Below are 25,240 nucleotides of genomic sequence, written 5' to 3' on the forward strand. Positions count from 1 at the left end.
TGAGCACCCAAATTATAGGACTCAACTGTCCCTTAACGTTGAAAACTTATAGCCAATGTACAGGACTTCACTGTTAAAATGAAACTGTTAGTTAAGTGATCAAATATGTCTTCAGTGTTCGCCTCTTAATCTATGGCTTCATGCTATGCAGATTCAATAAATATTAAGAAAGCCCAGTTTTAAAAATAATATATATCATGTTACCGTAAACCAAAAAAGCTGGAGATGTAGCTTACTTCTGTCACTTTTTGCGGTGTAATACTTCCTTCATATGGACAGCCCAGAGCACAAGACACATACCTAGATTAAAAATAGAGCTTTATAAATATGCATATGGTAAATAAACCATTTCCATTTTATAAAAATTAAGAATTAGCTGAAACTGCATCAAGAAAATTTATTTTCTCTATTACTTTATTATTATTTTATCATTAGACCAAACCAAATAAAGTTTGAAGCATTTTCAATCAGCTCACGTTTTTATCTTTCTATAATAATTACAATTTGATACGTGTTTTTGATAACAGATGGGGATAAATAGTAAGTGATTATCTGGTAAAGTTATTCATACCATAGCAACATATTAACATTCAAAGCAGAAAATACCAGTGAAATATATGGTTTTGTTTAAATAATTACATACACTCAACTGTTAAATATCTGGGTCTTTGGAAACATACAAGGAGACCATGTAGGAAACGAACTGAATTTTTCTTCTTACTCCCATCTGGATATTTTGGCCTCATTTAGATACAGTCATTAATCATCCAAAGGTCTTGGAACTGGGCATAGCCTCAGAGTTCATTTTTTCTCTCTCTCTCATGGGTTTACCTAAATCATTCCAAACAGAAGAGCGTCTAGTGTGTTTAGAAGGCTCAGAATAAAGATATTCTATAAGCTTCTTTTGTAACTCATTCTAACATTAAAAAGTCAAGCATTTCCTGCAAAGACAAACATCCATTTCAATCTTAAATAATTAAGCTTTAGGAAAAGCCTGCTTTAGCTATTTCCAGCTTAACATCAATCCCATTTTATTAAACTTACTTAAGAGACATTTACAATTCTTGTATTGAAATAATGTGTAATGAGTATGACATTTAGGAATGAATGAAGCAAGCTGCATAAAAGGGAGAGGGATGGTGGGAAATGAGGCTGGAGATCGAATATGGGGGTCACAATATGAAAGGCTTTAGAAAGCAAAGCCTTTGAACGCCATTCCAAGTTGTCTGGACTTTGAGATCACTCAAAATTATTTTGAGGCACTGAAAATTATTACGTAAGGTAGTGGCAAGATCGGATTTGTTTCCCAGAAATATAATTCTGTGGGGGCAGTGGAAGCAGATGCCAGAGAAGAGGTAGAGGCAAAAACACAAGAAATATCCTATTTCCTTAATTATAATATGCTATTGATTGGAAGATGCACTATGAAATTCCTAACAGTCTTTGGAGTAGAAAAATAAAATACATATTCAATGATTCAGTACATAGCTATTGATTCTAAGATGTAACCAAATTAGGTTACAGAAATTATAGAAGTGTTAAAATGTCAATTAAAATATGTTTTAGTATTAAGTAGTTTTATAAGCCATTCAAGCAGTTATGAGGGATAGGAAAGGATAAAAGAGGATAAATTCAAGTAAAATTGGAAAGTTATGCCAGACAGGAAGCTCACCCCTCTGCTATTCCTATAATATCCCTCCATTAATCACTATAATCTAAGTTTATGCTTTAGATAATCTGTAAATTTAATCAAGATGTGTGAAAATAAAATGTTCTTAAATGAACATAACACTGGAGAAGGTGGCTAGGGATGGAGAAGGAGAAAAAGTTTTAATACAAATGTAATGATTACGATAACATGCTACTATATAAATACATTGATTTTTGAACCCAAAACATCTAGATGTGAGTAAATAGAAAATCCAAGGTATTTATTTACATGTTCTCCTTCTAAATGTGAAAAACAAACATAAAACAAATGCAAAACAAAACAAACCTCTCCTGCATTTTCAAATTATTATTTGGCCACAGCTACCACTTTATTGACAGAACCTTAACTCTTTATGTGGGCATTTTTATTTATTCACACTTTCCCTCCAGGATATTTCCATGCCTGTGTTTCTGAGATCTTCACTCTCTGTCTTATTTCATGTTCATATGCTCTTCCCTATCTTGTGAGGGAACACTGCTTTGATCTAGTCATGCATGCGGCTACTTTCTCCAAGGCTAATGTGATGGTTCTCAACTATGTTCCCTTAACTGTATACTTTAACATTCCAAAGCAGAGGTTGGTACACTAAGGCCTAGAGACCAAATCCTGCCTATTACTCTTTTAATAATAAAATTGTATTAGAATACAGCCATGCCCATCTGTTTGCATACTTATCTATGGCTGCTTTTACACTACAGCAGAGTTGAGCAGTTGCAACAGAAATCATCTGACCCACAATACTTAAAATGTTATTGTCTGGAACTTTACAGAAAAAGCTTGCCAACCCATTCTAAAGAAGTCAAGCTACTTTTCCTGAGTGAGAAAAGGCCTCTACCGTCATGAATATGAACTGAATTATCTTCTTTGACAAGCGGCCAAAGCTAACTTCTGGACTTCTGCTCTTCTCTAACAATCTATTACAGTGGTTCTCAACCTTGGCTGCACAGAATCACCTTGCTGCTTTAAAAAAGATAAACACTGATGCTTAGGATATGTTCCAAAATAATTAAACCAGAAACCTAGGGAATGAAATCCAACCACCAATATATTATTTTATATAATTTTTAAAGTTCTATTATACTGCCAACATTGAAAATCACTCAACTATTAGAAATACTGCATCACCTGGATTGCTCTACTGATTCCCTTGTGTAAAAAGTTATATTACATGGACCTGACCGTATCTACCTAATCTCAGGAATTTCCTCACAACTATGCCATAATATTTTCGTTCAGCTTTGATTCCCTGGTGGTTAAGTTTTACACAGACCCATTCCAAATAATTTCTACTTTTCTGAAGCTGCAAACTGCAATTGCTCCATTTATTTTTTTCATCTTATCCCTTATTTCTGGTTCAATGTTTTTGACTTAAGTGAATACTTAGTAGTTCTTTCAGCAAGAGTCTGGTAGATATTGCAGACTGTTTTGTCAGCAAATGGTTTCATTTCATCTTCATTCTTGAGCAATAGTTTGACTAGGTATAAAATTCTATGTTGACAGTTATCTTGGCACATTGAATATATTATTTTACTGTCTCTGGTCTCAGTTATTGCTAACAGGAATTTTACTGTCAAGCTAATTCTTTTATGGTAGTCTATTTTTTTTCTCTAGTGTTCTATCTGTTTCTATCTTATCTGCATTTTACTATTAGCTATCTCAGGATCTGCTATACTTCTTCAATATTAACATTAGTGTTTTTCCTAATTTCTAGAAAATTCTCAAGGTACTACCTTTTCAAACATATTTCTCATATCTATTTTCTCTGTTTACTCCATATGGAAATTCTATTAGGCATTTTCTACTAACCTTACTTTTACAATTTCTATTAATTTATTTTTCTGGGCTTCACTCTTATAGTTTTCTCAAATCTTAATTGCAGGCTAAGCTGCACATAATCTGCTGTTCCCTTTGGCTACATGTAATCTGCTATTCAATTAATTCATTCACTTTTATATTTTAATGAATATATTCCCATTTATAGATAATGTTTCATTTTGTCAAATACTAATTTTGTTTTCTGTAAAGATCTGGTCTTTTTTTTGGCTTGCATTGTGAATTTTTTAAAGAGTCATTTTAAATACATGATTTTGCTATTTATTATACTTTCTTAGACTGCTAAATTGTTTCAGGTATATCCATCTTCTGAATTTTATTTTTCTCATCCACAAAGATGTTATATCTTTTTTTTATTATTATACTTTAAGTCTTATGTTCTTCCTTTGCCTCTATAAACATTTCATGTGGTTAATTTATAATCTTTTTCAGATTGTTCTTTTACCTTCTGTTCTGCTAAAGTTTTTCTCTGTTGTCTCCTGTGTTTGTTTTCCTTAAGTTAGCTTGTTTTCTCATGTGCTTTATAGTTTTTATTGTGAGTGCATTTTCATGGTAATTTTAGTTTCTGTAGGAATTCTTTGAGCATCTTGAATTATTTAAACAATCCTATCGAAAGAATCTGACTGCTTTCTGCCCTTACCCTGTGGCATTTATCAATTCTTGAACAAATTTCTACCTTAATTTCTCAATTTGGGTTTCCACAATACTCATGTGTCACAAATCCACAACCCATAAAAATAGCTGGCATGGATCTCAATGACTTTGCATTGGCAAAGAGGTGATGCCAGACTCCAAGACATAGTTCCAAATTCATACCTTAGCAGAACATTGAATTTTTTCCCATGTAGGTATTAAAATCCCATTACTACACGACTAGGTACTCTTTCTGGGATAGATACTCCCATATGCTTCTGTGGTATCAACCTACATGATTGCCACATTTTCCCTGACGAAACCTGAGACTTTTTTTTTTCTCAGCTAGGTGATATGTTTTAAAAGTTATAAAATTTCTGTGTGTGTAATGAGAATGAAAAAGGGGATCTATGGGTTAGCTAAGTCCTCCGTAGTCCCTCTCGGTCACCATTATGCCCATAACCCCAGGATCAACCCCAAAGTGCCTCATGTATATTACAAGCTTGATGCATTCACATAGCATATTTAGTTAAACACGTCTAAAGTGGTCATCGTCCCTATTTCTTTCACATAAACCTGTTTCCCCTGCATTTGCCATTTAAAAAAATTACATAGTTATTCTCAGGGTCAGTCCTGCTAAGTCACTTGATAGTCACCTTTGTGAACTTATTCAATAACCAAAGGTTAGCTGATTCTTCCCCTCTAGCCTCTGTGGCATTTAGCCTCTGCCAGCAGCAGCTTGAGTGTACAGAGGCAGTCCCAAGAACCCTCTCCTAAGTGCTCTCCTTGTTTCTAGCCCCATGTCTCTCCACTTTACTTCAATTTCTAATGTCAAAATTATATTCTTAGAGCATGGATCTGATTACATATTTTTCCACTTTGAAAATCTTTAATGACTTGCTATTTTCTACTGAATAAACTGGTGTTCAAGTTTAGCAATCTGTGAAACTCCAAGCTAACCTTCTACCTTTCTTTTACTATACATCCACAAAAAATTTTATTTCAATAAAAGTAAACTTCTTCCTATTACCCAAACATTTCCTGAGATTTCTCTTCATTGTGTCTTTGCTCTTTGTAGATTTCCTGCCCTGCCTGAAAAAGCCATTATTTTGATTATGTTTCCATACATTCATATATTATTAATGACTTCATTGTACTGGTACCTTCTTTATGAAGTTTCTCTAAATCACCCCAGAGATTAGAATTACTTTAAACTTCAATAGTATGTATCTTTATCTCTCTTAATGTACTTGCCGGTTTTGGCAGTACAATAATTATTTTCATACATATTTTATTTTCCCAGTCTGCTAAAAACTCTTTGAAGTTATGCTGAATTTTCATTTTCATAGCCCACATGGTATCACAAGACAGCATACTGTTTAAAACAAATATAGTCATCCCTCAGTGTTCGTGGGGAATTCTCCCTATATACTTTAAATCATCTCTAGATTACTTATAATACCTAATATAATGTAAATACTATGTAAGTAGTTGCTATACTGTATTTTTATTTTTCTTCAAATTATTTTTTAAAATATTTTTGATTCTTAGTTGGTTGAATCCCTGCATGTATAACCCGTGGATATTTAGGGCCTACTGTATTCAATTGCTATTTCTTGTATGAATTAATACACAAATACATTAGTTAAAATGTCATTTTTACCTTCTGAATACTCGTCTAAGACATTCCTAATTTTTATAGTAAACAAATAGGTAAGGGTTATTTATGTTCCAAGTCCTGTAGCCAGAAATAATAGCACATATTTGAGAGATCAGAACTTGAAATCCATTTTTAAACATTATTCAGATGACATAGTAATCATCAACCATATTGAAACAAATCTTGCTAAAATTAACAAAAAACACAGCATTACAATAAATCCTGTGGAAATGAATATGAATTGTTTTATTTGTATTTGTGCTTGTTGAGGTCATTTTTTAATAGTCTGTAAAAACATGATATAAAACAAGACGTGAAGTGTTTCCGTCTTTAATAACCTTACCTAGAAGAATTAAATCATGAAAAAGATTCTACAGTTAGGCCTTATCCCAGCCTACCTTCTCACAATTATCCCATGTTCCTCCAATCATCCTGGCAAAAATTGAAACAAAAAGTATAAGTAAAAGCCATATATAAATGTCACAGACATTTGGAGTGGAGTCAACTATTGCTTATCCTCAGAAGAGAACAATGCCAGGAGTGATGAAATTACATGTAATCTCAAATAAAGGGAATTAAGATCTATAAACATAGGAGCTACTTTGCTACATTCATGTGGAATACACCATTCTGTAGGCAACACAAAATAACATGCCATTATTATTAAGTGAATGAACAATATATTTTGAGAGCCTGTAATGCATTTATCATTGTGGATAACGTAAAAATTAAAGACTGTTTCATGGCATCAAGGAGTAATTCTGCTAAGATTCAATTTTTGCTCTATAATACTTGACTGATTTTATTTCTCCTAAGCCTACTATTAGAATACCGTGTATTAAAAATACCTTCTGTATAAACCGTGATCTCTCTATAAATATATGCAAAGTTTAGAAAAAAAATTTCATGTAATATCTTACTTTACATATAGTTTTGTTCCTAAAGCTGTATATGCCTGTGAGGTTAATTTATCTGCTTAATTCCTGATGAAACTAAAACATAAATTTGTATTCAAGTTAGAATATTTTAGGGTTTTCTTTGAAAGAAAATGGTATAACCTCCTTCAGCAATTCATCCTTGGAAAAGTTGCCATATAAAATATTTAAACATATGTGGGGCTAGACATTTGCTTAAAATTTTGTAATCTCCACAATAAATCCATTTTACCAATGGAAAACCTGAGCCTCAAGTAAATTAAATAGGTTGCAGAATACAAATAGAGTAAACTGCTGAACTAGGCTTTAAAACCAAACTGTCTGTCCAACTTGAAGCCTGGGTCTTTCTACTACATCAGTTGAGCTGTTTACAATGAGGAAGCTTCCTGTGTCAAGCTCAGATTCCCATACTAACTACAAGCTCAGACCCGGGAAGCCACACATAGAGACTGGTTCAGACTGACTTTTAAATTATCTTTACCTTGATCTTATTTTCTGCCATACCTTTTGAAACTTTCTATACCTTTTTGCTCTATTTGTCTTTCCACTATAATTGATAAACTACCTCATTTGATCCTTTGTGTTTTTGCCTCTTAAAATGATGAATCCTTGGAGTAATTTTTAATTAAATGGCCTCAGCCACACCCAGAGCCATGTGGAAAAGTGTTAAGAGTCCCATACTGGTAGAGTAGCCTTCGCTTATCTAAGGTTTTACTTTCTGCAGTCTCAGTTACGTGCAGTCAACCATGGTCTGAAAATATGAAATGGAAAATTCCAGAATAAACAATTCATAAGCTTAAAATTGTGGGCCACTCTGAATAACATGATGAAATCTCATACCATGCTGTTTGAGAAGTGACTCTTCCCTTTGACCAGCATATCCATGCTGTAGATGCACCCATCCCATTAGTCACTTAATGGTTCTCTCAGTTATGAGATCAACTGTATCTCAGTGCTTGTGTTTAAGTAACACTTATTTTACCTAATGATGGACCCAAAGCCCAAAAGTAGTGAGGTTGGCAACTTTGATATGCCAAAAAGAATCTGCAAAGTGCTTCCTTTAAGTAAAATGGGGAAAGTTTTCAACTTAAAAAGAAAAAAAAATATTGTATGCTGAAGTTGCTAACATCTATGGCAAGAATATAAAACTCCTGTCAATAGAATTGTGAAGAAGGAAAAAATAAATTCATGCTGGTTTTGCTGTCGTACCTCAAACTACAACAATCACAGCCACAGTATGTGATAAGCTCTTAGTTAAGATGAGAAAGACATTAAATTTGTGTGTGGAAGACATGAACAGAAAACATATTCTGACTGACGACCATGTGTTGTACCAGAAAGCATTGAACCTGTAAGACTTCAGCAAGGGATCTCCTGAAACTGGTGACCCCAAGCCATTACTGCAGGTAGAGGACATTTCAGATTCAGGAATAGGTTTGGACTCAAACATACAAAAATTACTGGAGAGGCTACATCTGTGGATTAAACTTTATTATACATATGTATGTAAATGATAAAAACAGTATACATAGGGTTTGGTATAATACTATCCACAGTTTCAGGCATCCACTGGGGGTCTTGGAATACATCTCCTGCAGACAAGGGGGACTACTCTAAGGATCCTTTGGGACAATTCTAAGTGGGACCTGCATGGCAGACTCCCTGTTCCCCCAGTCCTCAAACTAAACCCAACTCAATATCTGAATATGTTCCCAATGATCTGGGCCAGACACTTCAGGTAATACTTCAGGTTCCATCTTATGATGACTTATATTGTTTGTTCTTTAGAAGGGATTTGTAAAATAGTCTGTCTTTTTAAATAGCATGATTATGTACAAAATATTATTTTATTCACCAAATTAAACCAATGTAGTTCCAGAGACTTTTCTCAGAGTTCCGTATGTCCTGGCTTTTGACTCTGTCTCTAGCCAAGCTCTCAAATTTTTAATGATCCACTTAAATCTCTGAGACCTGAAACTTACATCACTGTGCAATTTGTTCTCTTATGTTCAATATGAAAGACATTTCGTTTCATAGCTCCCACATTATATTTTATTTCATAAACTTCAATAGCATGTCTGCTTTTGAAAACAATAAAAAAAAGCATCAATGTTAAATTCAGCTACTAGAAACCAAACTAATCTTGCCTTTTTGATATAGTGCTAAAACTTTAATTGCCACTTTTTTTTTTTTTGGCCTACCCACTCGAAATATTTAGCTTCTAGTTTGTCTGTCCAGTTGATTGATGAGTGTAGAAGTGAGAATTTCAGAGCACTTGGCCACATGAAATGACGGGTGAAAAAGGGATTCCAAAGATCAGTAAATCTGAGAAACTCAGTCCAACACAACAGCCATCTTCCAGCCTTAGTTTAAAGAAGTCCTATATTTGGAGGGCCTGGTTAACAAGGATAACCATGTTTAATCCAGGTGTCCACAAATTTTTGAACCATGAGTTCTCCCCTTACCTCTACCTCCACTACTGTTTTAATTTTAATGTAACCCTACTCAACATGTTGAGTGATGCTTTGAGAGAATCTGGTTAGATGTTTCCAAGGTAAAGCTCTGAGATTGACTCATTTCAATCCCTAACTACATTTTTAAAATAAATTTTTGATTCAATTTTGAATTAATTGAAGAATGCGTAAGATTAAGTATGTTTTCTACTGAATTATATTGAAAAAGTTACATAAGATTAAAAATAAATTTATCGAATCCTTAGTATTTCCAAACTTTGTTCAGAGTACTTCTTCCAGGTATTCTGTGTTCTAATTTCATATGAATAGTGTTTCAAAATAAAAGTAAATTTGTAAACGCTTTTAAGGAATTCATAGTAAAGTTAATCTCACGATAAAAACTTCTAAATGTTCATTTTTCTATTTCATATGTTGCACAACTCTCTTTTCATACTTATTGAATTCACTTTGTTGTATACTTGCTTCACATTGACATATATAATAAAAGAAAAAGCATGTTAAAAATAATTTTGAATTATTGTAAGTGAATGTATGGACTATAAACATATACCATTCAACCACAATCCGTGCTGAATTAATTTCACACCTTAGGGACACCATTAACTTTCTTGAAATTTCTTGTGTAAATTAAAATTCTACTTCTTGCCCAGGTATGGCAAGGTATAATCTAGCAAAAGAATATTTAATAACGAAAAAGTATTCATGCTAATTTCATGAGAAATGATTAAACATATTCTTACCTCAAAATGTCTAAATGAAGGATATTTAGACACAACTGCACAAACCCAGCTTACAAATATTAACTGCTGCTGGGTATGTGTTATTCTGGCACACAGCAGTGCCAGAATAATATATAAAGCTTAAAAAGTATAAACCCTTAAACAAACCATATGTATGAAAGAAAATAGCTTTAACAGATGTCTTATTTTTAGAGTTTTATGTACCATATTTTGGTGGTACATAATGATGATTCAATCATTCTTCCAGACCTAGGCCTCAATTGAACAATAGAATTTGGAAAGGAACTTCTGTGGGCAGCTTCTTGCTGCCCACTTACAAGAATATGATAATATAAATGCAAGTGTTCCATAGAGATAGATCATCCAATGGAAGGGATTTGATGCTTTGTCATAAGAAATGCTAGCTACTAGTCACAGTGTACTTAAAAATGGAGCCCTAAATAAGGAGACTCATTATCTCACTCAACAAGATTGCTATTATTTTCAGGGTCAGGATCTGAGTCCATACTGAGATTCTACATTAGACAAGGAGAACAGGAAAGACAAACTCAACGCAATGTGACCTAGATGGTTTGACTAACTCAGCAAGTAGGTTGCAAGTTTTTGAATAAATGTGTTTAGTTATAAATTATCTCTCAAAGGGAAAAAACAGTGTTTTAAAGGAGGATACTGTGCCCTGACTTCATGGCACTTGGGAAGATTGCCATTTTAAAGGATGAGAATTATATAGAGCTGAATCAGTTAAAAAAAATAAATAAATAAACACAGGAAGAATTTCCTAACATTGAGGATCTTTCATCAAAGGAATTCTTCACGATTGTATGTAATGCAATCCCTTTTGGAAGCATTTAAGACCAAATTAAGTTTTCCCTGCTTTTGCATAAGAAGAAAGTCAATAGTGAGAAAAATAGTAGATGAAGAGATGGACAAAATGAACACCCTAGATTCATTACAGTTCTAGGAAAATCTGACTCCTTACCTCCTCCTAAATACTAAGCACATTTTATTTAAAAAATTATGACTAAAGTATGACATTATCACACCTGACAATTGTCTTTGTTTTTCTGTATCTAAAAGTAATCTGTTTGTCTATATTAGTTGAAAAAAATTCAACCAGTTACAATTCACATATAAATATTTTAAAGTTTTATAATTTTTAAAACAATGAATCAATAATTTTGTGTGGCTCCTAGGAAAAATGTTAAATATACTCTTCTTTGAACTTTCAGTATAAACTTTCAGAAGGTTAATCACGAATCAAATGATTCTAGGCCATTTTATAGGAGAAGTATAAGATGTAATCATGTAAAGAAACTTTTATGGTTTATGCTTTAATATACAAACCTGCTGACCTTGTAATTTTATAATTTCTATTTATAATCATTTTAACCATGAAATTAATAATGGCAACTTACTAAGAATTTCCTTTTTAAATTAATACTCTCACAAAGAGTGAGCATGTGATTAATGTCATTTCAATATAGAGAAGCTGATAATCACTTTAGACAAAAAATAATAAATTCTGAATGTCTTATATATTAAAGCACTACTTCATATCTTGAAGAATTTCAATTTTAAAAGGATCCTGGCAAGCCAATAGATATTTATTTCAATAAATACCATTGATAAAAGGAAAATAATCACATTTGTCACAGGCTTTTATTTTTCTTTGCCCTCTTAACCTTTTACAATTTAGACAGTTAATAGAAAAATTATCTAGATTTAAAAAAAGTCACATGAACTGCACATTAAAAAATAAAATCCAAACTGCAGATATTTCATTTTGCATTCGCATATAATGTATATGCACCAGTAGTTAGCTGACTCTGCATTTTATGTCACTGATTTGGCGTGATATCTTTTCACAATGTGTCCCAGATGTTGTGTACAGTTCTGAGCGTGTGTTATAAATGTGTACACATGCATGTGTTGTGTGTGTGTTTCAGTGTGTGCGTGGGGAGAATTTAACAATAGCCTTCATAACTGTAATAAAAGCTACTATTTGGACTATATGAACATTTACTATTTTATAAAAATTTTAATAGTTTTAGTGTGCTTTTATAAAACGTGTACTGCTTTATGGCCTTTAAAGCTGACAACTGATGACATAAATTTTCTGGATGATTATCAAGTATATGTTGATGCAGCTGTTGCCATGCAAGACATGCTGAAGCATCTACTGCAGTTTCAACTAGTTGAGCATGGCTCCTTTCCTTAAATAGGTACTAATGGCTTATGACTTACAATGGTGAATACCTACAATCAGATTGCCAGTAAAAATAAAATCTTATTTAAACTTTGTATAAATTGTTGGGAGAAATAAGATATTTTCAACTACACCAATAGCTACTGAACTCTAATACTGAAAGGCATATTTCTGAAAATGAGAGTGTTTCAGAAAATTCAGGAGTTATACTCCAAAGGAACAAAATCCACACTGGAAAACATACATTTGTCTATAATTCTACAGTAAAGTCTCCACTGTACTCTACTCATTTTGCTTTACTGTGGGTCACTTCTTGTTCATCAAAGCCTGGAAAACTTAAGCCACAGCACGATTAGAAGTTTTCATTTTTCTGATGAGGCAATATTATTTGTCAAACAATGAGTATTAAGAGGGTTTAAGATTTTTATTTGCCCAGTTATATTAACTATTCTATTTTACAAGAGAAAGCTAAGATAATAAAAGGTTGCTTCCTACAACTTATATTTGCATCCATCTTTCAACACTAAAAAAACCCTTCCTATTTGAAGAGCAAGCTACATAAGCACTTTACTTCTTATAGTCACGTGCTTTTTAACTTTCCAATGAAAATTACTTTTTTCTAAAGCTTATACTCCACACTTTAAACACATATTGAAATAGAATAGGATCTTCATCTTTCTCTTTATTTTAAAGAAAATTGAGACAACTTATTTATATTCGAATTGAGAAACCAATAGTATGTCTCTCCTTTTTGATTGTGGTTTCGTAACTTTTGCCTGAAAAACAAATATCCTTTATTTTATGTCTTTGGAAATACATTGTCTTGGATTTTAAATTTTTCTCATATAGTCCTTACATGATATGTATCTATCTTAATTACAAAAGTCATTTCAAATTTTAGAAACTCATGTAGACTTACTATGGAGGACAGGAAAAATATAAATAGAAAACAAACCAACAAAATATTTTACTAGGTATAGTCTAACTCTAATTGTTCCCCCAAAACACCTTGATGGAAATTCCAATCATTTCACTAATATTCTCAGTCAAAATTGACTCACTTGTCTTTCTCATTAACTGTTGAATCTTTCCCGCTACCATGAACTTTGCTCACCTCAACTAAGGGAAGTACAGCCTGCACCCAAATCCATCCCCAGCTTTCAACCTTCTATTACCAATCGCTGCGCACTTTAACTTATTAAGATGTGCATTCATCATATCTCCATATTTATAAAATTCATAGAAAAAATAGCTAATGTCTTAGAAACAAATTCTTCCTTAAGTAAAAAACACACACAAAAATGCATTATAGGTTTCACAGCACATAGGCCTGGTTATAATACTTGAGGCAACTATTGGTCCTGGAAGCAGACAAGCACCAAGGCAGATTTTTCCCTCTCTCCTCCCTCCCCCTATATCTCTCATCACCGCTAGGAGCCTCCTTTTTCCATTTCTGCTTTCTATTGCTCTGTCCTGTCACTGATTTGCATGTGGCTCCATCCTAGGAACCCCAAAATAGTGAACTCAGTGACAACATCACATAATCTTTCAATACAAGTAACCATGTTTGGTATTCCATTTCTAAACTCCTGAGAGAGAAAATTAGGTTTGTGGATCTTGGGTCAGTTTTTATTTTCCATGTCCTGTAATCAACATCTCTTAGAATGAACAGCTGATAAGTTTCTACAAGAAAAAGGCAAGGCGAGGAGAAAAGGATTGATATCTCTGATACCCCTGAATTTATAGAAATCACATATAATAGAAAATAGTAGAGAACTGAAAGTTTATATTTATCTTCTATAAGCAATTTATCAAGTATTTTTAAACAGTGTTCTGCAAGATACTATGGAGGTGCTTTGGGATCACCCAGAGGAAGTAGAAAAGTCAGCCATTGAGGGGGAGAAAGAATGGGTAAAATGATTTCCCAGAGAAGCTCAATTTTATATCTGCTGTATTCTATTGAAGTTCTACATAAAATACTCTTCGAAAAAAAAGTCATGTTTTAAAAAAAAAAAATTGAAAACCACATTAGATGATTCTTTTCCAAAAGCTGTTGTGAGTTTATACCAACTTAACAGCACATGTAGGCTGAGATAAGAGGGCCGCATTTGGGTGATAGAGTGTTAATAAAATAGTTAATAATGCCAGATTTGCATGCTAGTTCCTCTGATTTCAATTGCATTACACATTCCACAAGCTAGATACTCACTAATAATCAGTGATGTTAATGAGATGTAACTATATAGTGATTACCCTGATTAAACAAAATAGAAATATGATATTCTATGTATATTTTTATAAATGATATTAGAATCTCTAGATAATTTTTGAGTGAGCTTTAACAATAAACATTAACAAAACAGAATTTGTGGGATTTCATAAGTACCCTCGTGCTGGAATATTCATGTGTCTTGCAGACTTAACAACCTCCTCAAACTTTCCCATACTTTCTTCAATGGAACAGTTAATATTCTTCTTGCTAAAGGATTCAGATGCAGCTCCAAAAACTGATATCTCAGTAGCTCCAGCAGCAACCTGAAAAATATATAATTTAAAGCCAAAGCTAATAACTTCAGAAGTGTGAATGATAGTGGTAGAAGAAATATTAACTACTCTATGAAGGCATACATGTATTCTTTAATATTTGCCTTAGAATTTAAAATTGGATTCCTCTCATCTTGCCACATATACTCTTTCGAAATGTAAAAATATTTTGTAATAACAGAATAATCCGCAGACTGCAATATTCATAAGTCTGTGAGGCACAAAAACACAATGAGGATGTCCTATTTAATTATGCCTTTTATAAATTATGTATTATCTTCAGAAATACTGTAACCCTAATTATGGAAAATACTAGCACCCCAATAAAACCCTTATCCTCCATGAAAAAATATTTCCAAATCAATTATTAAAATGGAAGATAGTAACTGCTTTGTTTTTCTTCTCTTCCTACAATCCAACAGAAAAATATTTTTCCAATTCATCATTTAGATTTTGCCTCCAGTTTTTCTTTGATCTCCTAACCTAGTTTTTATTTTTTTGTATCCTGACTTCTACAGCCATACCCTTGTGTACCTAATGCTTTGATCTTTTTGCCAGTCTTTAAATCCAAAATATTAATCTAATCAATTTCCTTTTTGCACTTTTTGTCAACTTTATTCCTTCCTCCAGGCTCTCCAGTGACTTGTTTTCAAATATCAAGCCTCTCAGTCTTTCAGCCGGATGTTTAAGACCTTCTGTTAATGTATTTCTAGCACTTTGCCTACGTTCTCCCCTCTTGCTAATCCCCCATTAACACATGGTGGGAGGTCAGGTGCAGTGGCTCATGCCTGTAATCCCAGCACTTTGGGAGGCCAAGGTAGGCAGATCACAAGGTCAATAGATCAAGACCATCCTGGCCAACATGGTGAAACCCCATCTCTACTAAAAATGCAAAAATTAGCTGGGTGTGGTGGCGCACATCTGTAGTCCCAGCTACTTGGGAGGCTGAGGCAGGAGACTCGCTTGAACCTGGGAGGCGGAGGTTGCAGTGAATCGAGATCACGCCACTGCACTCCAGCCTGGCGACAGAGCGAAGCTCCATCTCAAAAAACAAAACAAAACAAAACAAAAACATGGGGGGAGAAAAACTTAAAAGCTATCTTTTCATCTTTCCTCAAACATTTAAAAAATATTGGCTTCTATGCCTCTATCCAAAATAAATTTTCAATTTCTAAAATAAATCTATTAGTGAACATCTACTATTTGTCTGTACTGTTTTTAGTACTATGGATGTGCTTTTTGTCATCTACAAACAACTGTGTAAACTAAGTGTTGTTATGCCAATTTTACAGATGAAACAGCTGTAGTGCAAAAAAGGTAAATCCTTAGCATGATATCACACAGGGAGTAAAAGTTCTGGAGTCACGTTTTGAGCACAGAATTGCTTGACTCCGAAGTCAAGATTAGTTCCACTCCAGTGCTTGCCCCTCTGAGTTAACATGAGAGTGTCCTTTCAGTATCTTCTTCAAGGTAAGATACATTCTTTACTTTGTTAGGATTACTAGATGACACCAATATTTATAATTTTTTAAATGACTTTTTAAACAACGCAATAAAAATTTTATCAAATCAAATCCAAGAGAAAAATAGATGGTTCTAACAAAATACACTGTACGATTAATACCCCACAATCTCAACTTTACATAATACAGTTTCACATAATGAATATTTTTCATTAATATTCATTAATACCAGAAATAACTGCCGCAAAACCTATGCAATACGCCCATATATGGATAACACCTTAAAATTGAAGAGGATCATCTCATATGTATAATTATTAAAACTTTATTTAAATTACATAAATTTCTAAATCACAGAGGATCAAAAGAAACAAACCAGAAGATAAATAGGGAAAGTAACTAGAGCCAGATAAAATGACAATTAGCTTTTCACCCAGAGGGAGAAAATAACAGACACAAAAAGCTGATCAACAGAGGTTGACAAAAATAATTACCAAATTCAACAATATTAATAACTATAAAAATTGCATTGAAAAATGCTTAAATAGTATTCTATATTACTTATTTAAGAAGAAGCACAAAATATACTTCTAAGAAATTTCACCAAAAAATGCAGAATTTTACTTTTGTGTTTTGATTTTTGAATGGTGAAGCTGGAAGAGCCAGGTATATAGACCACTTTAGTCCCCAACAATGCTGTGAGGACCTGGAGCTCTATGTCTTCATGTTAGTACATTAGCATAGTATTTGTATTACAGGTGACTTACATATGACACAATTTTAACTTTGTAAATATCTTTAAAACAATAAGAAGCATATCAATTTTAGAAATATTAGTAGCACACTTACAGCACGGTGAAAACCCTGAAGATTAGGAGTAAGGACAGGATAGCGAACTCCTGGATATTGATGAATGCCTTTCATTACTTCAGTGTGATCAGCCATCTTAAATACATAATAGTTATATGTAAATGTGTAACTTCGAATATGTTACCAAGAATCATTTTAGTTTCAGGTAGGTTATAGTTACATGGACAGTTAGAGTCTTTAAATTAATATCTGAAATAAAAAAAATTATGCCAGTTAATGTAAAGGAAAGTAGTTCTCAGTCTCATAGATGTATAATAAGTAGAGATGAGTTTAACTGTTTTACAGAATGGGATCTGGTAAAATGAGTTATTACAGATAGGAATTCGGAACTTTACTATTTTCACTTAACCAATCTTTATTCCCTTCCTTTCGTTTCATGGTCCAAGGCTGAAATACTCCTGAGATTGGGGAGAGTTGGAAAGGCAATATGCTGTTCATTTACCATACACATGAAAATTTTATGTCCAAATAATTTTCAGTGTATGAAATTTTACAATGTTTAGTAAAATGTAAATTACACATATTCTTTAGAACAGTTTAACAAGGCTGAGATCCCAGAATGTTATTTGGTGAGCATTGGTGTTTTAGTTAGTAATAGTTATAAAGCTTTATGTAGCACCATCATAGTATTACCACATGTTTTCATATGTGAACAAATTAATACAGTAGAGTTCTCACCTGAAAAATGTAACCTACCCTGTTCAACACTTTGTTTTCTGTATCTCTAAAAAACTCAACTTTGAATTAAAATATCAAATTTACCAGTTTGCCACAAAGTCTAAGAATTAGCTGCTTAAAACAATAACTATTAATCAGATCCCATAATCACACACAGAAATTACCATTGACATAACCATGAGCCTTACATATTTAAAAATAATAAATTGTGGCATGAACAATAAATATGAACAATAATATATAAGCAGTGGAAAGTATACAAAATGAACATGCAAAAAGCTGTGAAAACATACCAAACCAAAATTGGAATCCTCAATATAGAAATGCAGACAAAGGGCTATTGGGTTTTCTTTATATAACTTGGCTTGCTATCATCAGAATGCATTATTTTTGAATTTAAAAAATTAAAAGCAAATAAACCCAAACAAAAAAATGCTTTTTAAAATATAGTTAAATATATTTGAAAAATATTATAATATTAAATATAAAAATACATGTTAGAATATTTACTCTTATTGATACATTCATCTTGTCAACTCTCAAATGCCAGCAGAGTTAAATTTAATGCTTTCAAGTAGCATAATCTGGATTACTTAAATGAGTTTTTAAATACATATAAATTTGAAATTAAATACCTAAGATGCAAAGAAGTACCTTCCTTTGACTGCCATCATGCCTTATTACATTTAAGCTTTCGTGTTTCATTCATAAACACATTTATTTATGTTTACCAGGTGATCCTTTCTCACTTATTTCTATACTATTGTATCCACTATCCCCTGCCTCACCAATTCCCGTCTTTTCCAAACAGTATCTACCTCATTCATTTACAATGCATAAAAATGATATCTCTCATTTCATTCTAAATCTATCTGACTTTAATCTAGCTGTTTATTGAGCCCCTACTATGTCCAAAGCTCTATGCTAGGTCCTGTGGAAAATAAAAATACAGACCTTACTTTCCTGGGGGAAAATGAGGTTATTGTGCTGAAGTAGTTAGTAGTATAGTTGGGGAGACAAAACAGATACACATGGAATGTTAACAATTCAAAGAAATATACTGGTTGTAAATGAGATCTCAGATTATAAGAGTTCAGAATGAATAAAGGTTGGTATGGCCTACAAAACTCTGGGAGAGTTTGAAAGAGCACATGCGATACAAGCTGCAGTCCTTGACTGTGGCATTGTTCCAACAAAAAATGGCCACACCAATATTTCTGGTCCTGTATATTCTTCCAGGATCTCACCACTTTTCACAAAGAGGTAAACTTTATTTACTCTTTTCCTTGAAGCTGGATAGGTTGTGATTCCTCCAACTATTAGAATGTAGTGGAAATCATACTATATGACTTCTGAAGCCAGGTTATAAAAAAGGATACAGCTTCCATATGGCTTTCTCTTTTGGGGAAAGCCACTGTGGGGAAATCAGCCAACATCCTGTAAGAAAGCCCAAATTAGCCTACGCAAAGAGGCCACATAAGGAGACCCTCATGGAGAACCCATGTGAAGAGGAACTGAGGCCACCAGCCAATAGTCAGTGTCACCCCCGAAATTTGTGATTGAAGTAGCCTCCAGATGACTTTTGCCTCCAGCATTTGAGTCATCCAGCTGGGGCCCTAGACACTGAAGACCAGAGACAACCTGTCCCCCATGTCCTGTTCAAATCCTGGCCCACAGAATTAGTAAATGTTTACTTACGCCACTAAGTTCTCAGGTAATTCATTTTACAGCTATAAAAGCTGCAACACTGAAAAACCAATAGGGTTGGAAAAGAAAGATGGACGGTTGCATAAGTGGTAACATATTATTTGGCTAGAAAAGATTATTAGTGAACAATTGGGGATAAGCTTATAAATGAAGAGGAAATCACACACTGTGATGTGTCTTTGAGTTAGGTTCACGTTAGTATAAAGGTTCTGATTTATGCTGAAAGCACTAGAAAGCCATGGAGAATGGGCGTTGAGAAAGCAGAAGACTGGACTAAACGTAGTATTATAGAACAATTAATTTAGGGGAGGTGCAAAGGATAGTCTAGATAGGAGAGGCCAACTCTCAGGTAATTGTGAGAATCCAGCTTGTGACAAGTTCTGTGGCAGAAAAAAAAAAATGGTACTGGGAATAGAACTAAAGAAAAATGAAGAGGACACAGTGGCTAATAACACAGAGGAGCACTTTACTCAAAATTGTAATTCTCACCATTTTACAGCCTTCCTTTGTAAATAGTTTGTACATATTTAAACACAGTTCTTGATTGCATATCCATGAATTTAGCTTTTGTGCTTGATGCTAGAGTGTGAGTTCTCTCTGTCTCTGTCTCTGCTTTTCTAACATGCACACACAAATGTGCATGCACCCACAAATTACAAAAAGAAAATAAGCAAACTTATTTCCGATAATAAGCACAAAGAAAAGCAAAATTTTAGGATATTGTAATAAAATGTAAAACAACACTAAAGAATAATGTTAATCAATATTATTAATGCTTAAGCCTAAGTAAACATAGTATGCATAAGTATTTATTAGAGACATATGTATTCTCATGATAACAAAAGTTAATAAAGATCATGTTCCTAACCAAATACAGATTTGGATAGAGATTGGTAGTATATCATAAAATAGAATAATGGGCAAATAAACAAATTTTAATCTACAATAAATATAAATAATCTTGGCCTATAATTCATTCTGCACATAATTTAACAAAATTCTTGAGACAGTGGGAAGAAGCTTATATAATGAAGCAAACAATAATTTTTTTAAATAGATGTTTCAATCAATCGATCAAGAAAACCAAACACTGCATGTTCTCACTCATAAGTGGGAGTTGAACAATGAGAACACATGGATACAGGGAGGGGAACATCACACATTGGGGCCTGTCAGGAGGTGGGGGGCAGGGGGAGGGACAGCATCAGGAGAAATACCTAATGTAGATGACGGGTTGATGGGTGCAGCAAACCATCATGGCACATGTATACCTGTGTAACAAACTGCACATTCTGCACATGTACCCCAGATCTTAAAGTATAATAATAAATAAACAAATAAATGGAAGAAAAAAAGGAAAATGAACAGAGATGATAATGAAGTTCCCAGATCATGAAAACTAAAAATTGATAATCACTGAAGGTATCTTAATAAAATTATGATAAATACAGAAAGTAGAATCCAGAAAAATCACTACTTTTACATTTTTAAAAATGCTCACAATATAATGAGGCCATTAAAGAAAATAATAGTATTCTGTCTTAATTTAGTCAGTAAAGGCAAGTAAGTAAAGAGTTTTAGGAAATCCTGATAGAATATCATTTTATTCCAATGAATAAAAAAGGGCAGGTTCCAATTCAAGGTACAAAGTCCTTGCTTTAATTTTTTTTTCTCATGGGGAGTTTATGTTATACTTCAATCTTAATGTTGTTTTAATGTCTAAAGTTTATAATTTAAACAATGAAACTAACAATTCATTTACATTACTGTTTTGACATTTTAAAAAAGCCTTTCCACATCTGGTTTTATTTAATAAACTTGTTTCAAATGTTGCAGTGATTTTTAAAAATTAAAATGATAAAAAATCCTCATGATTTGGTTAGTAACAAGTTTTGCCATCACCAGCACACAGTCTGGAAATGGCAATATCTGTATATCTCTAGCCAAAAAAAATAGGCCTACCATGGTTAAGAATTGTTTTAAGCATGCACATTTTGATATAGATCCAAATCCTCACAATATTTGTGTAACACTTTGCAAGAGTTTTCAAGATATGCAAAGCATCATGAAGATTATAGCCTAACAAGCTTAGAGATTTTATTTGCTACTAACTATCATGATGTAATTAAACTGGGATAGTTCATACTATACACATTTAGACATCCTACCATGTTGTAATTATCTGAATACTATAATGTGTTCTAAATATTTAGGCTTTCAATATGTTCTCCAGACAATGGCAATGGCTAAAATACAGTTTAAGTGTTGTTAGTGTCCTCAGCTCACCCAAATTCCCTGAGATTAGTGGAATTTCAAGATAATGCATATGAGAATGCAGTGATAAACAATGAAAGAGTTTCTCAAAAACTTCTGAAAGAGAATCATATTGGAAGTTTCAACTGTTTTTCTGTAAATAGGCTACAGCAGACCTAGCTTTATTCAGCTTTCTTTATTGTATTTCACAGGTACTGTGTTTTTTACAAATTGAAGGCTTGTGGGAGCTTTGAGTTGATCAAGATCTATTGGCATCATTTTTCCAACAGAATGTGCTCACTTTGTAACTCTGTGTCACATTTTGGTAATTCTCACAATATTTAAAACTTTTTCATTATTATTATATCTGTTATGGTGATCTGTGATCACTGATCTTTGATTTTACTATTGTCATTATTTTGTGGCACCATGAAACACACCCATATAAGATGGTAAATTTAATAAGTAAATGTTGTGTGTGTTCAACTGATCTATCGACTGGGCATTCCCCACCTCTCTCCCTCTCCTTAGGCCTCCCCATTCCCTGAGACACAACAATATCGAAATTAAGCCTATTAACAACCTTAAAATGGCCTGTAATGTTCAAGTGAAAGGAAGACTCACATATCTCTCACTTTAAATCAAAATCTAAAATGATTAAGTTTAGTGAGAAAGGAATGTTGAAAGCCCCAATAGGTGAAAAACCAGGCCTCTTATGCCAAACAGTTAGAAAAGTTTTAAATGCAAAGAAAAAGTCAGAAGGGAATTAAAACTGCTACTCCGGTTTACACACAGATAATAAGTGAAACAGCCTTATTGCTGAAATGGAGAAAGTTTGAGTGGTCTAGGCAGAAGATCAAACCAGCCACAACATTCCCCTAAGCCAAAGCCTAATCCAGGGAAAGGCCTGATGTTCTTCAATATTATAAAGGCTGAGACTGGTATATTATTGATATATTATTTATATATACTCATATATTTGTATGATAAATTATTACTTTTTAGTGTATTGTAAAAGAAAAATGTTTAATAACCCTAAACTTAAAGGACACTGTTTATTAAAATACTCCAAAAAATTATAGGGTGAAATTTTTTATAGGAATTAAATTTTAACATTTTTCCAAGTATACAATTCTTTCATTTTCAAGTCCCACAAAATTAAAAGTGAAAATACCTATCACCCTTTACTTCTCTTCAAAATGACAGTTAGAGAAAATAGAACTTTCACTGAGTAAAGTTTACTCAGTTCCAACTGATAACATGCAATGTGGGATGTTCAATAAAGTGAAATAAATATTTACTTTAGATGGAAGTACATAAGGAACTAAGAGTTCCTATTCAATTTTTGACAAGAAGTGACTCCTATTCATTTAGATTTTAATCAATCATTAACTCCCCACTGCACCGGCCCTGAACAAATGCAATTACAAAGCTACTCCATGTACAGGTCTCTAACTTCCGGAGCTGCATTTGTAATACACTTTTTATATGTAATTCTCTCATACCCATTTATGATACATGTCACTTCTGCGTTTACTATTTTAACTTAATGAGAGATTAGTCCACTACAAGTTTGCAAACTACAGAAGAGGAGAATGTTTTGGGTGGTTCTGTATTACCATAGAAATTATTCAGTGTGTTTTTGTAGCTCTGCTGAAGATGAGAAAATTTAACTGTGTGATGGGGTGGAAATATTAAAAGTTTAAGTTAGCACTGTTGTTAAGTGACAGAAGAGTTCAGAGGAGGATCTGAAATTCATGTGAGAAAAAAATACAAAGATACTTTTACAGTGGTATCTTTACAATGATATCTACAAAATTATATAACTTGACCACTTCTCTTACAACTAGATCTTGTAACCTAAATATAGGACTGTATATTTTGTACCCTTTTCCCTGACCTGGTCAAGTTGATATGACTGAGTCAAGCATCATCAGTGAGTGAGCCTCAGCCATTGTCTCTGTCTCCACTCCACCTACCTGCTACAGGGCTCAAATTGTTTCCCTACCTTGCCCTCTAACAAGAGAGATTTTATGCTTTGTAATAGTATACTAGGTAAGAAGCTAGCTGAGAAGTCCTAGGAAAACAAGGAAGGCATAGCCAGAAAATCTAAATAATCTAAACAGTCATGATGTTGGGGAAGGACAGCCTGGGATTTGAAAGGTAAGCTTTACTGGCAAATTGCTTTGACTGCTCTATAGCAGTGAAATAGTGTGAGATGAGAAGAAAAAAGGGGAATTATACAAAGTATTACTGTGATATATAGAGCGGTTCTCCTGCAGTGGTCTTCAAGTAACACATGGTGATTGGAATACCATTTAATTCCTTAGGTTGCTATATTATATTTTTTTATGTATAAATTCAGGCCAGACTCTGCCACTTGGGAGAGCTCACAATTGCTGCACTCTTTCAGAAAGCTGGTGTAAATATTCTCATACACTGAAAAAATATAAAACCCAGTATATCATATAAGATATAGTACACAATTTTACCTCATATTAAAACTCACTGTAGAGTTGAGCAAGAGTGCATATTCACCATGTTAATGTCCTACACTAACTGGCACCAGAAGTATGTAAATAGTTAAGGAGAAACAAAATTCAAAATGTATACAACCAGAGGCTAGTTTGTGCAAAATTCTTCCAAACATTATATACATACTGTTGTAAGGAAGTGAATCTGTTTTCATCCATGTGAAATCAAATGGAAATTTTCATCTATCAAAAATATATTCTATATAACAATTATACTGTGCATATGTTTCTATTTTTAATTGCATAAAAATTACAAAAATAGAATATATTAAAATTCCTCCATGTGAATTGTGCGAAACTGTAGTAGTTCTTCTAAAATAAAGAATGTATCTGTGTATACATTTACATATAACAAAGTATTAGATTACATCTTAACACATTACTAATAATGAATTATTAAACTGAAAGATTCTTCTAACCTATAAATAAAAAGTTTCATTGACAGTGCTAGAGAAAAGACTGAATTATCTGTCTATATTCTCCATAGAAAACATCATAGTGTTGACCTTAGAAAGAGGCAAACAAAGAATGTATAATCAAAAAATAAGAGAAAAAGAGTATTATGAAATAACCTCAGACACTCACTTAAATCTTTAAAATTAACATTTTAGTTTTCTTAATTTTGAGGTATTTGTAATATATGCTAACTTTTAAAATTTTATAATTTCATAAGTTCTTTTTTCTCATTTAAAATTAATATTTATTTTCCTATATAATGTTGTATTTGGCATTTATAGTCTTTTTAAAAAAAAAAAAAGAAAAAAAAGAGGATCCTCCAAATTGATGTATTCAGTATCTAAAGTTCCCTACATGTGGTTGGCCATATATCTCCTAGTGATTTGCAGATCTCACCCAGAGACAGGTGGCCCTAAACCATCCAGACATATCAATTAGCAAGAGCACAAGCAGTTGCTTCACTTGAAGTAATAGGGCATAGATAGTGGTAAATTACTCTCAAAACTGAATGATCCCAGAGACTAGCTCAAACTTTGCATTTTG

The 25,240-nt window shown here is 33.0% G+C and overlaps 1 protein-coding gene across 4 annotated transcripts in view; it reads right to left on the minus strand.

The window, feature by feature from the left end:
• The window catches only part of HMGCLL1 (3-hydroxy-3-methylglutaryl-CoA lyase like 1), a 152,530-nt gene that overhangs the window by 73,643 nt on the left and 53,647 nt on the right, over positions 1 to 25,240 (minus strand). For 3 of the 4 annotated variants that reach the window (XM_054557653.2, XM_024248532.3, XM_024248531.3), the window contains 3 exons: positions 17,049 to 17,144; positions 14,579 to 14,727; positions 237 to 300 (listed from right to left, as the gene is read on the minus strand). In XM_054557653.2, coding sequence (XP_054413628.2) covers positions 237 to 300; positions 14,579 to 14,727; positions 17,049 to 17,144 — 309 coding nt within the window. The remainder of the gene's footprint in view (positions 1 to 236; positions 301 to 14,578; positions 14,728 to 17,048; positions 17,145 to 25,240) is intronic. The other variant, XM_024248534.3, reaches the window with a different exon arrangement.

Source organism: Pongo abelii, chromosome 5 (genome assembly GCF_028885655.2).
Source record: "Pongo abelii isolate AG06213 chromosome 5, NHGRI_mPonAbe1-v2.0_pri, whole genome shotgun sequence".
Lineage (NCBI taxonomy): Eukaryota > Metazoa > Chordata > Mammalia > Primates > Hominidae > Pongo > Pongo abelii.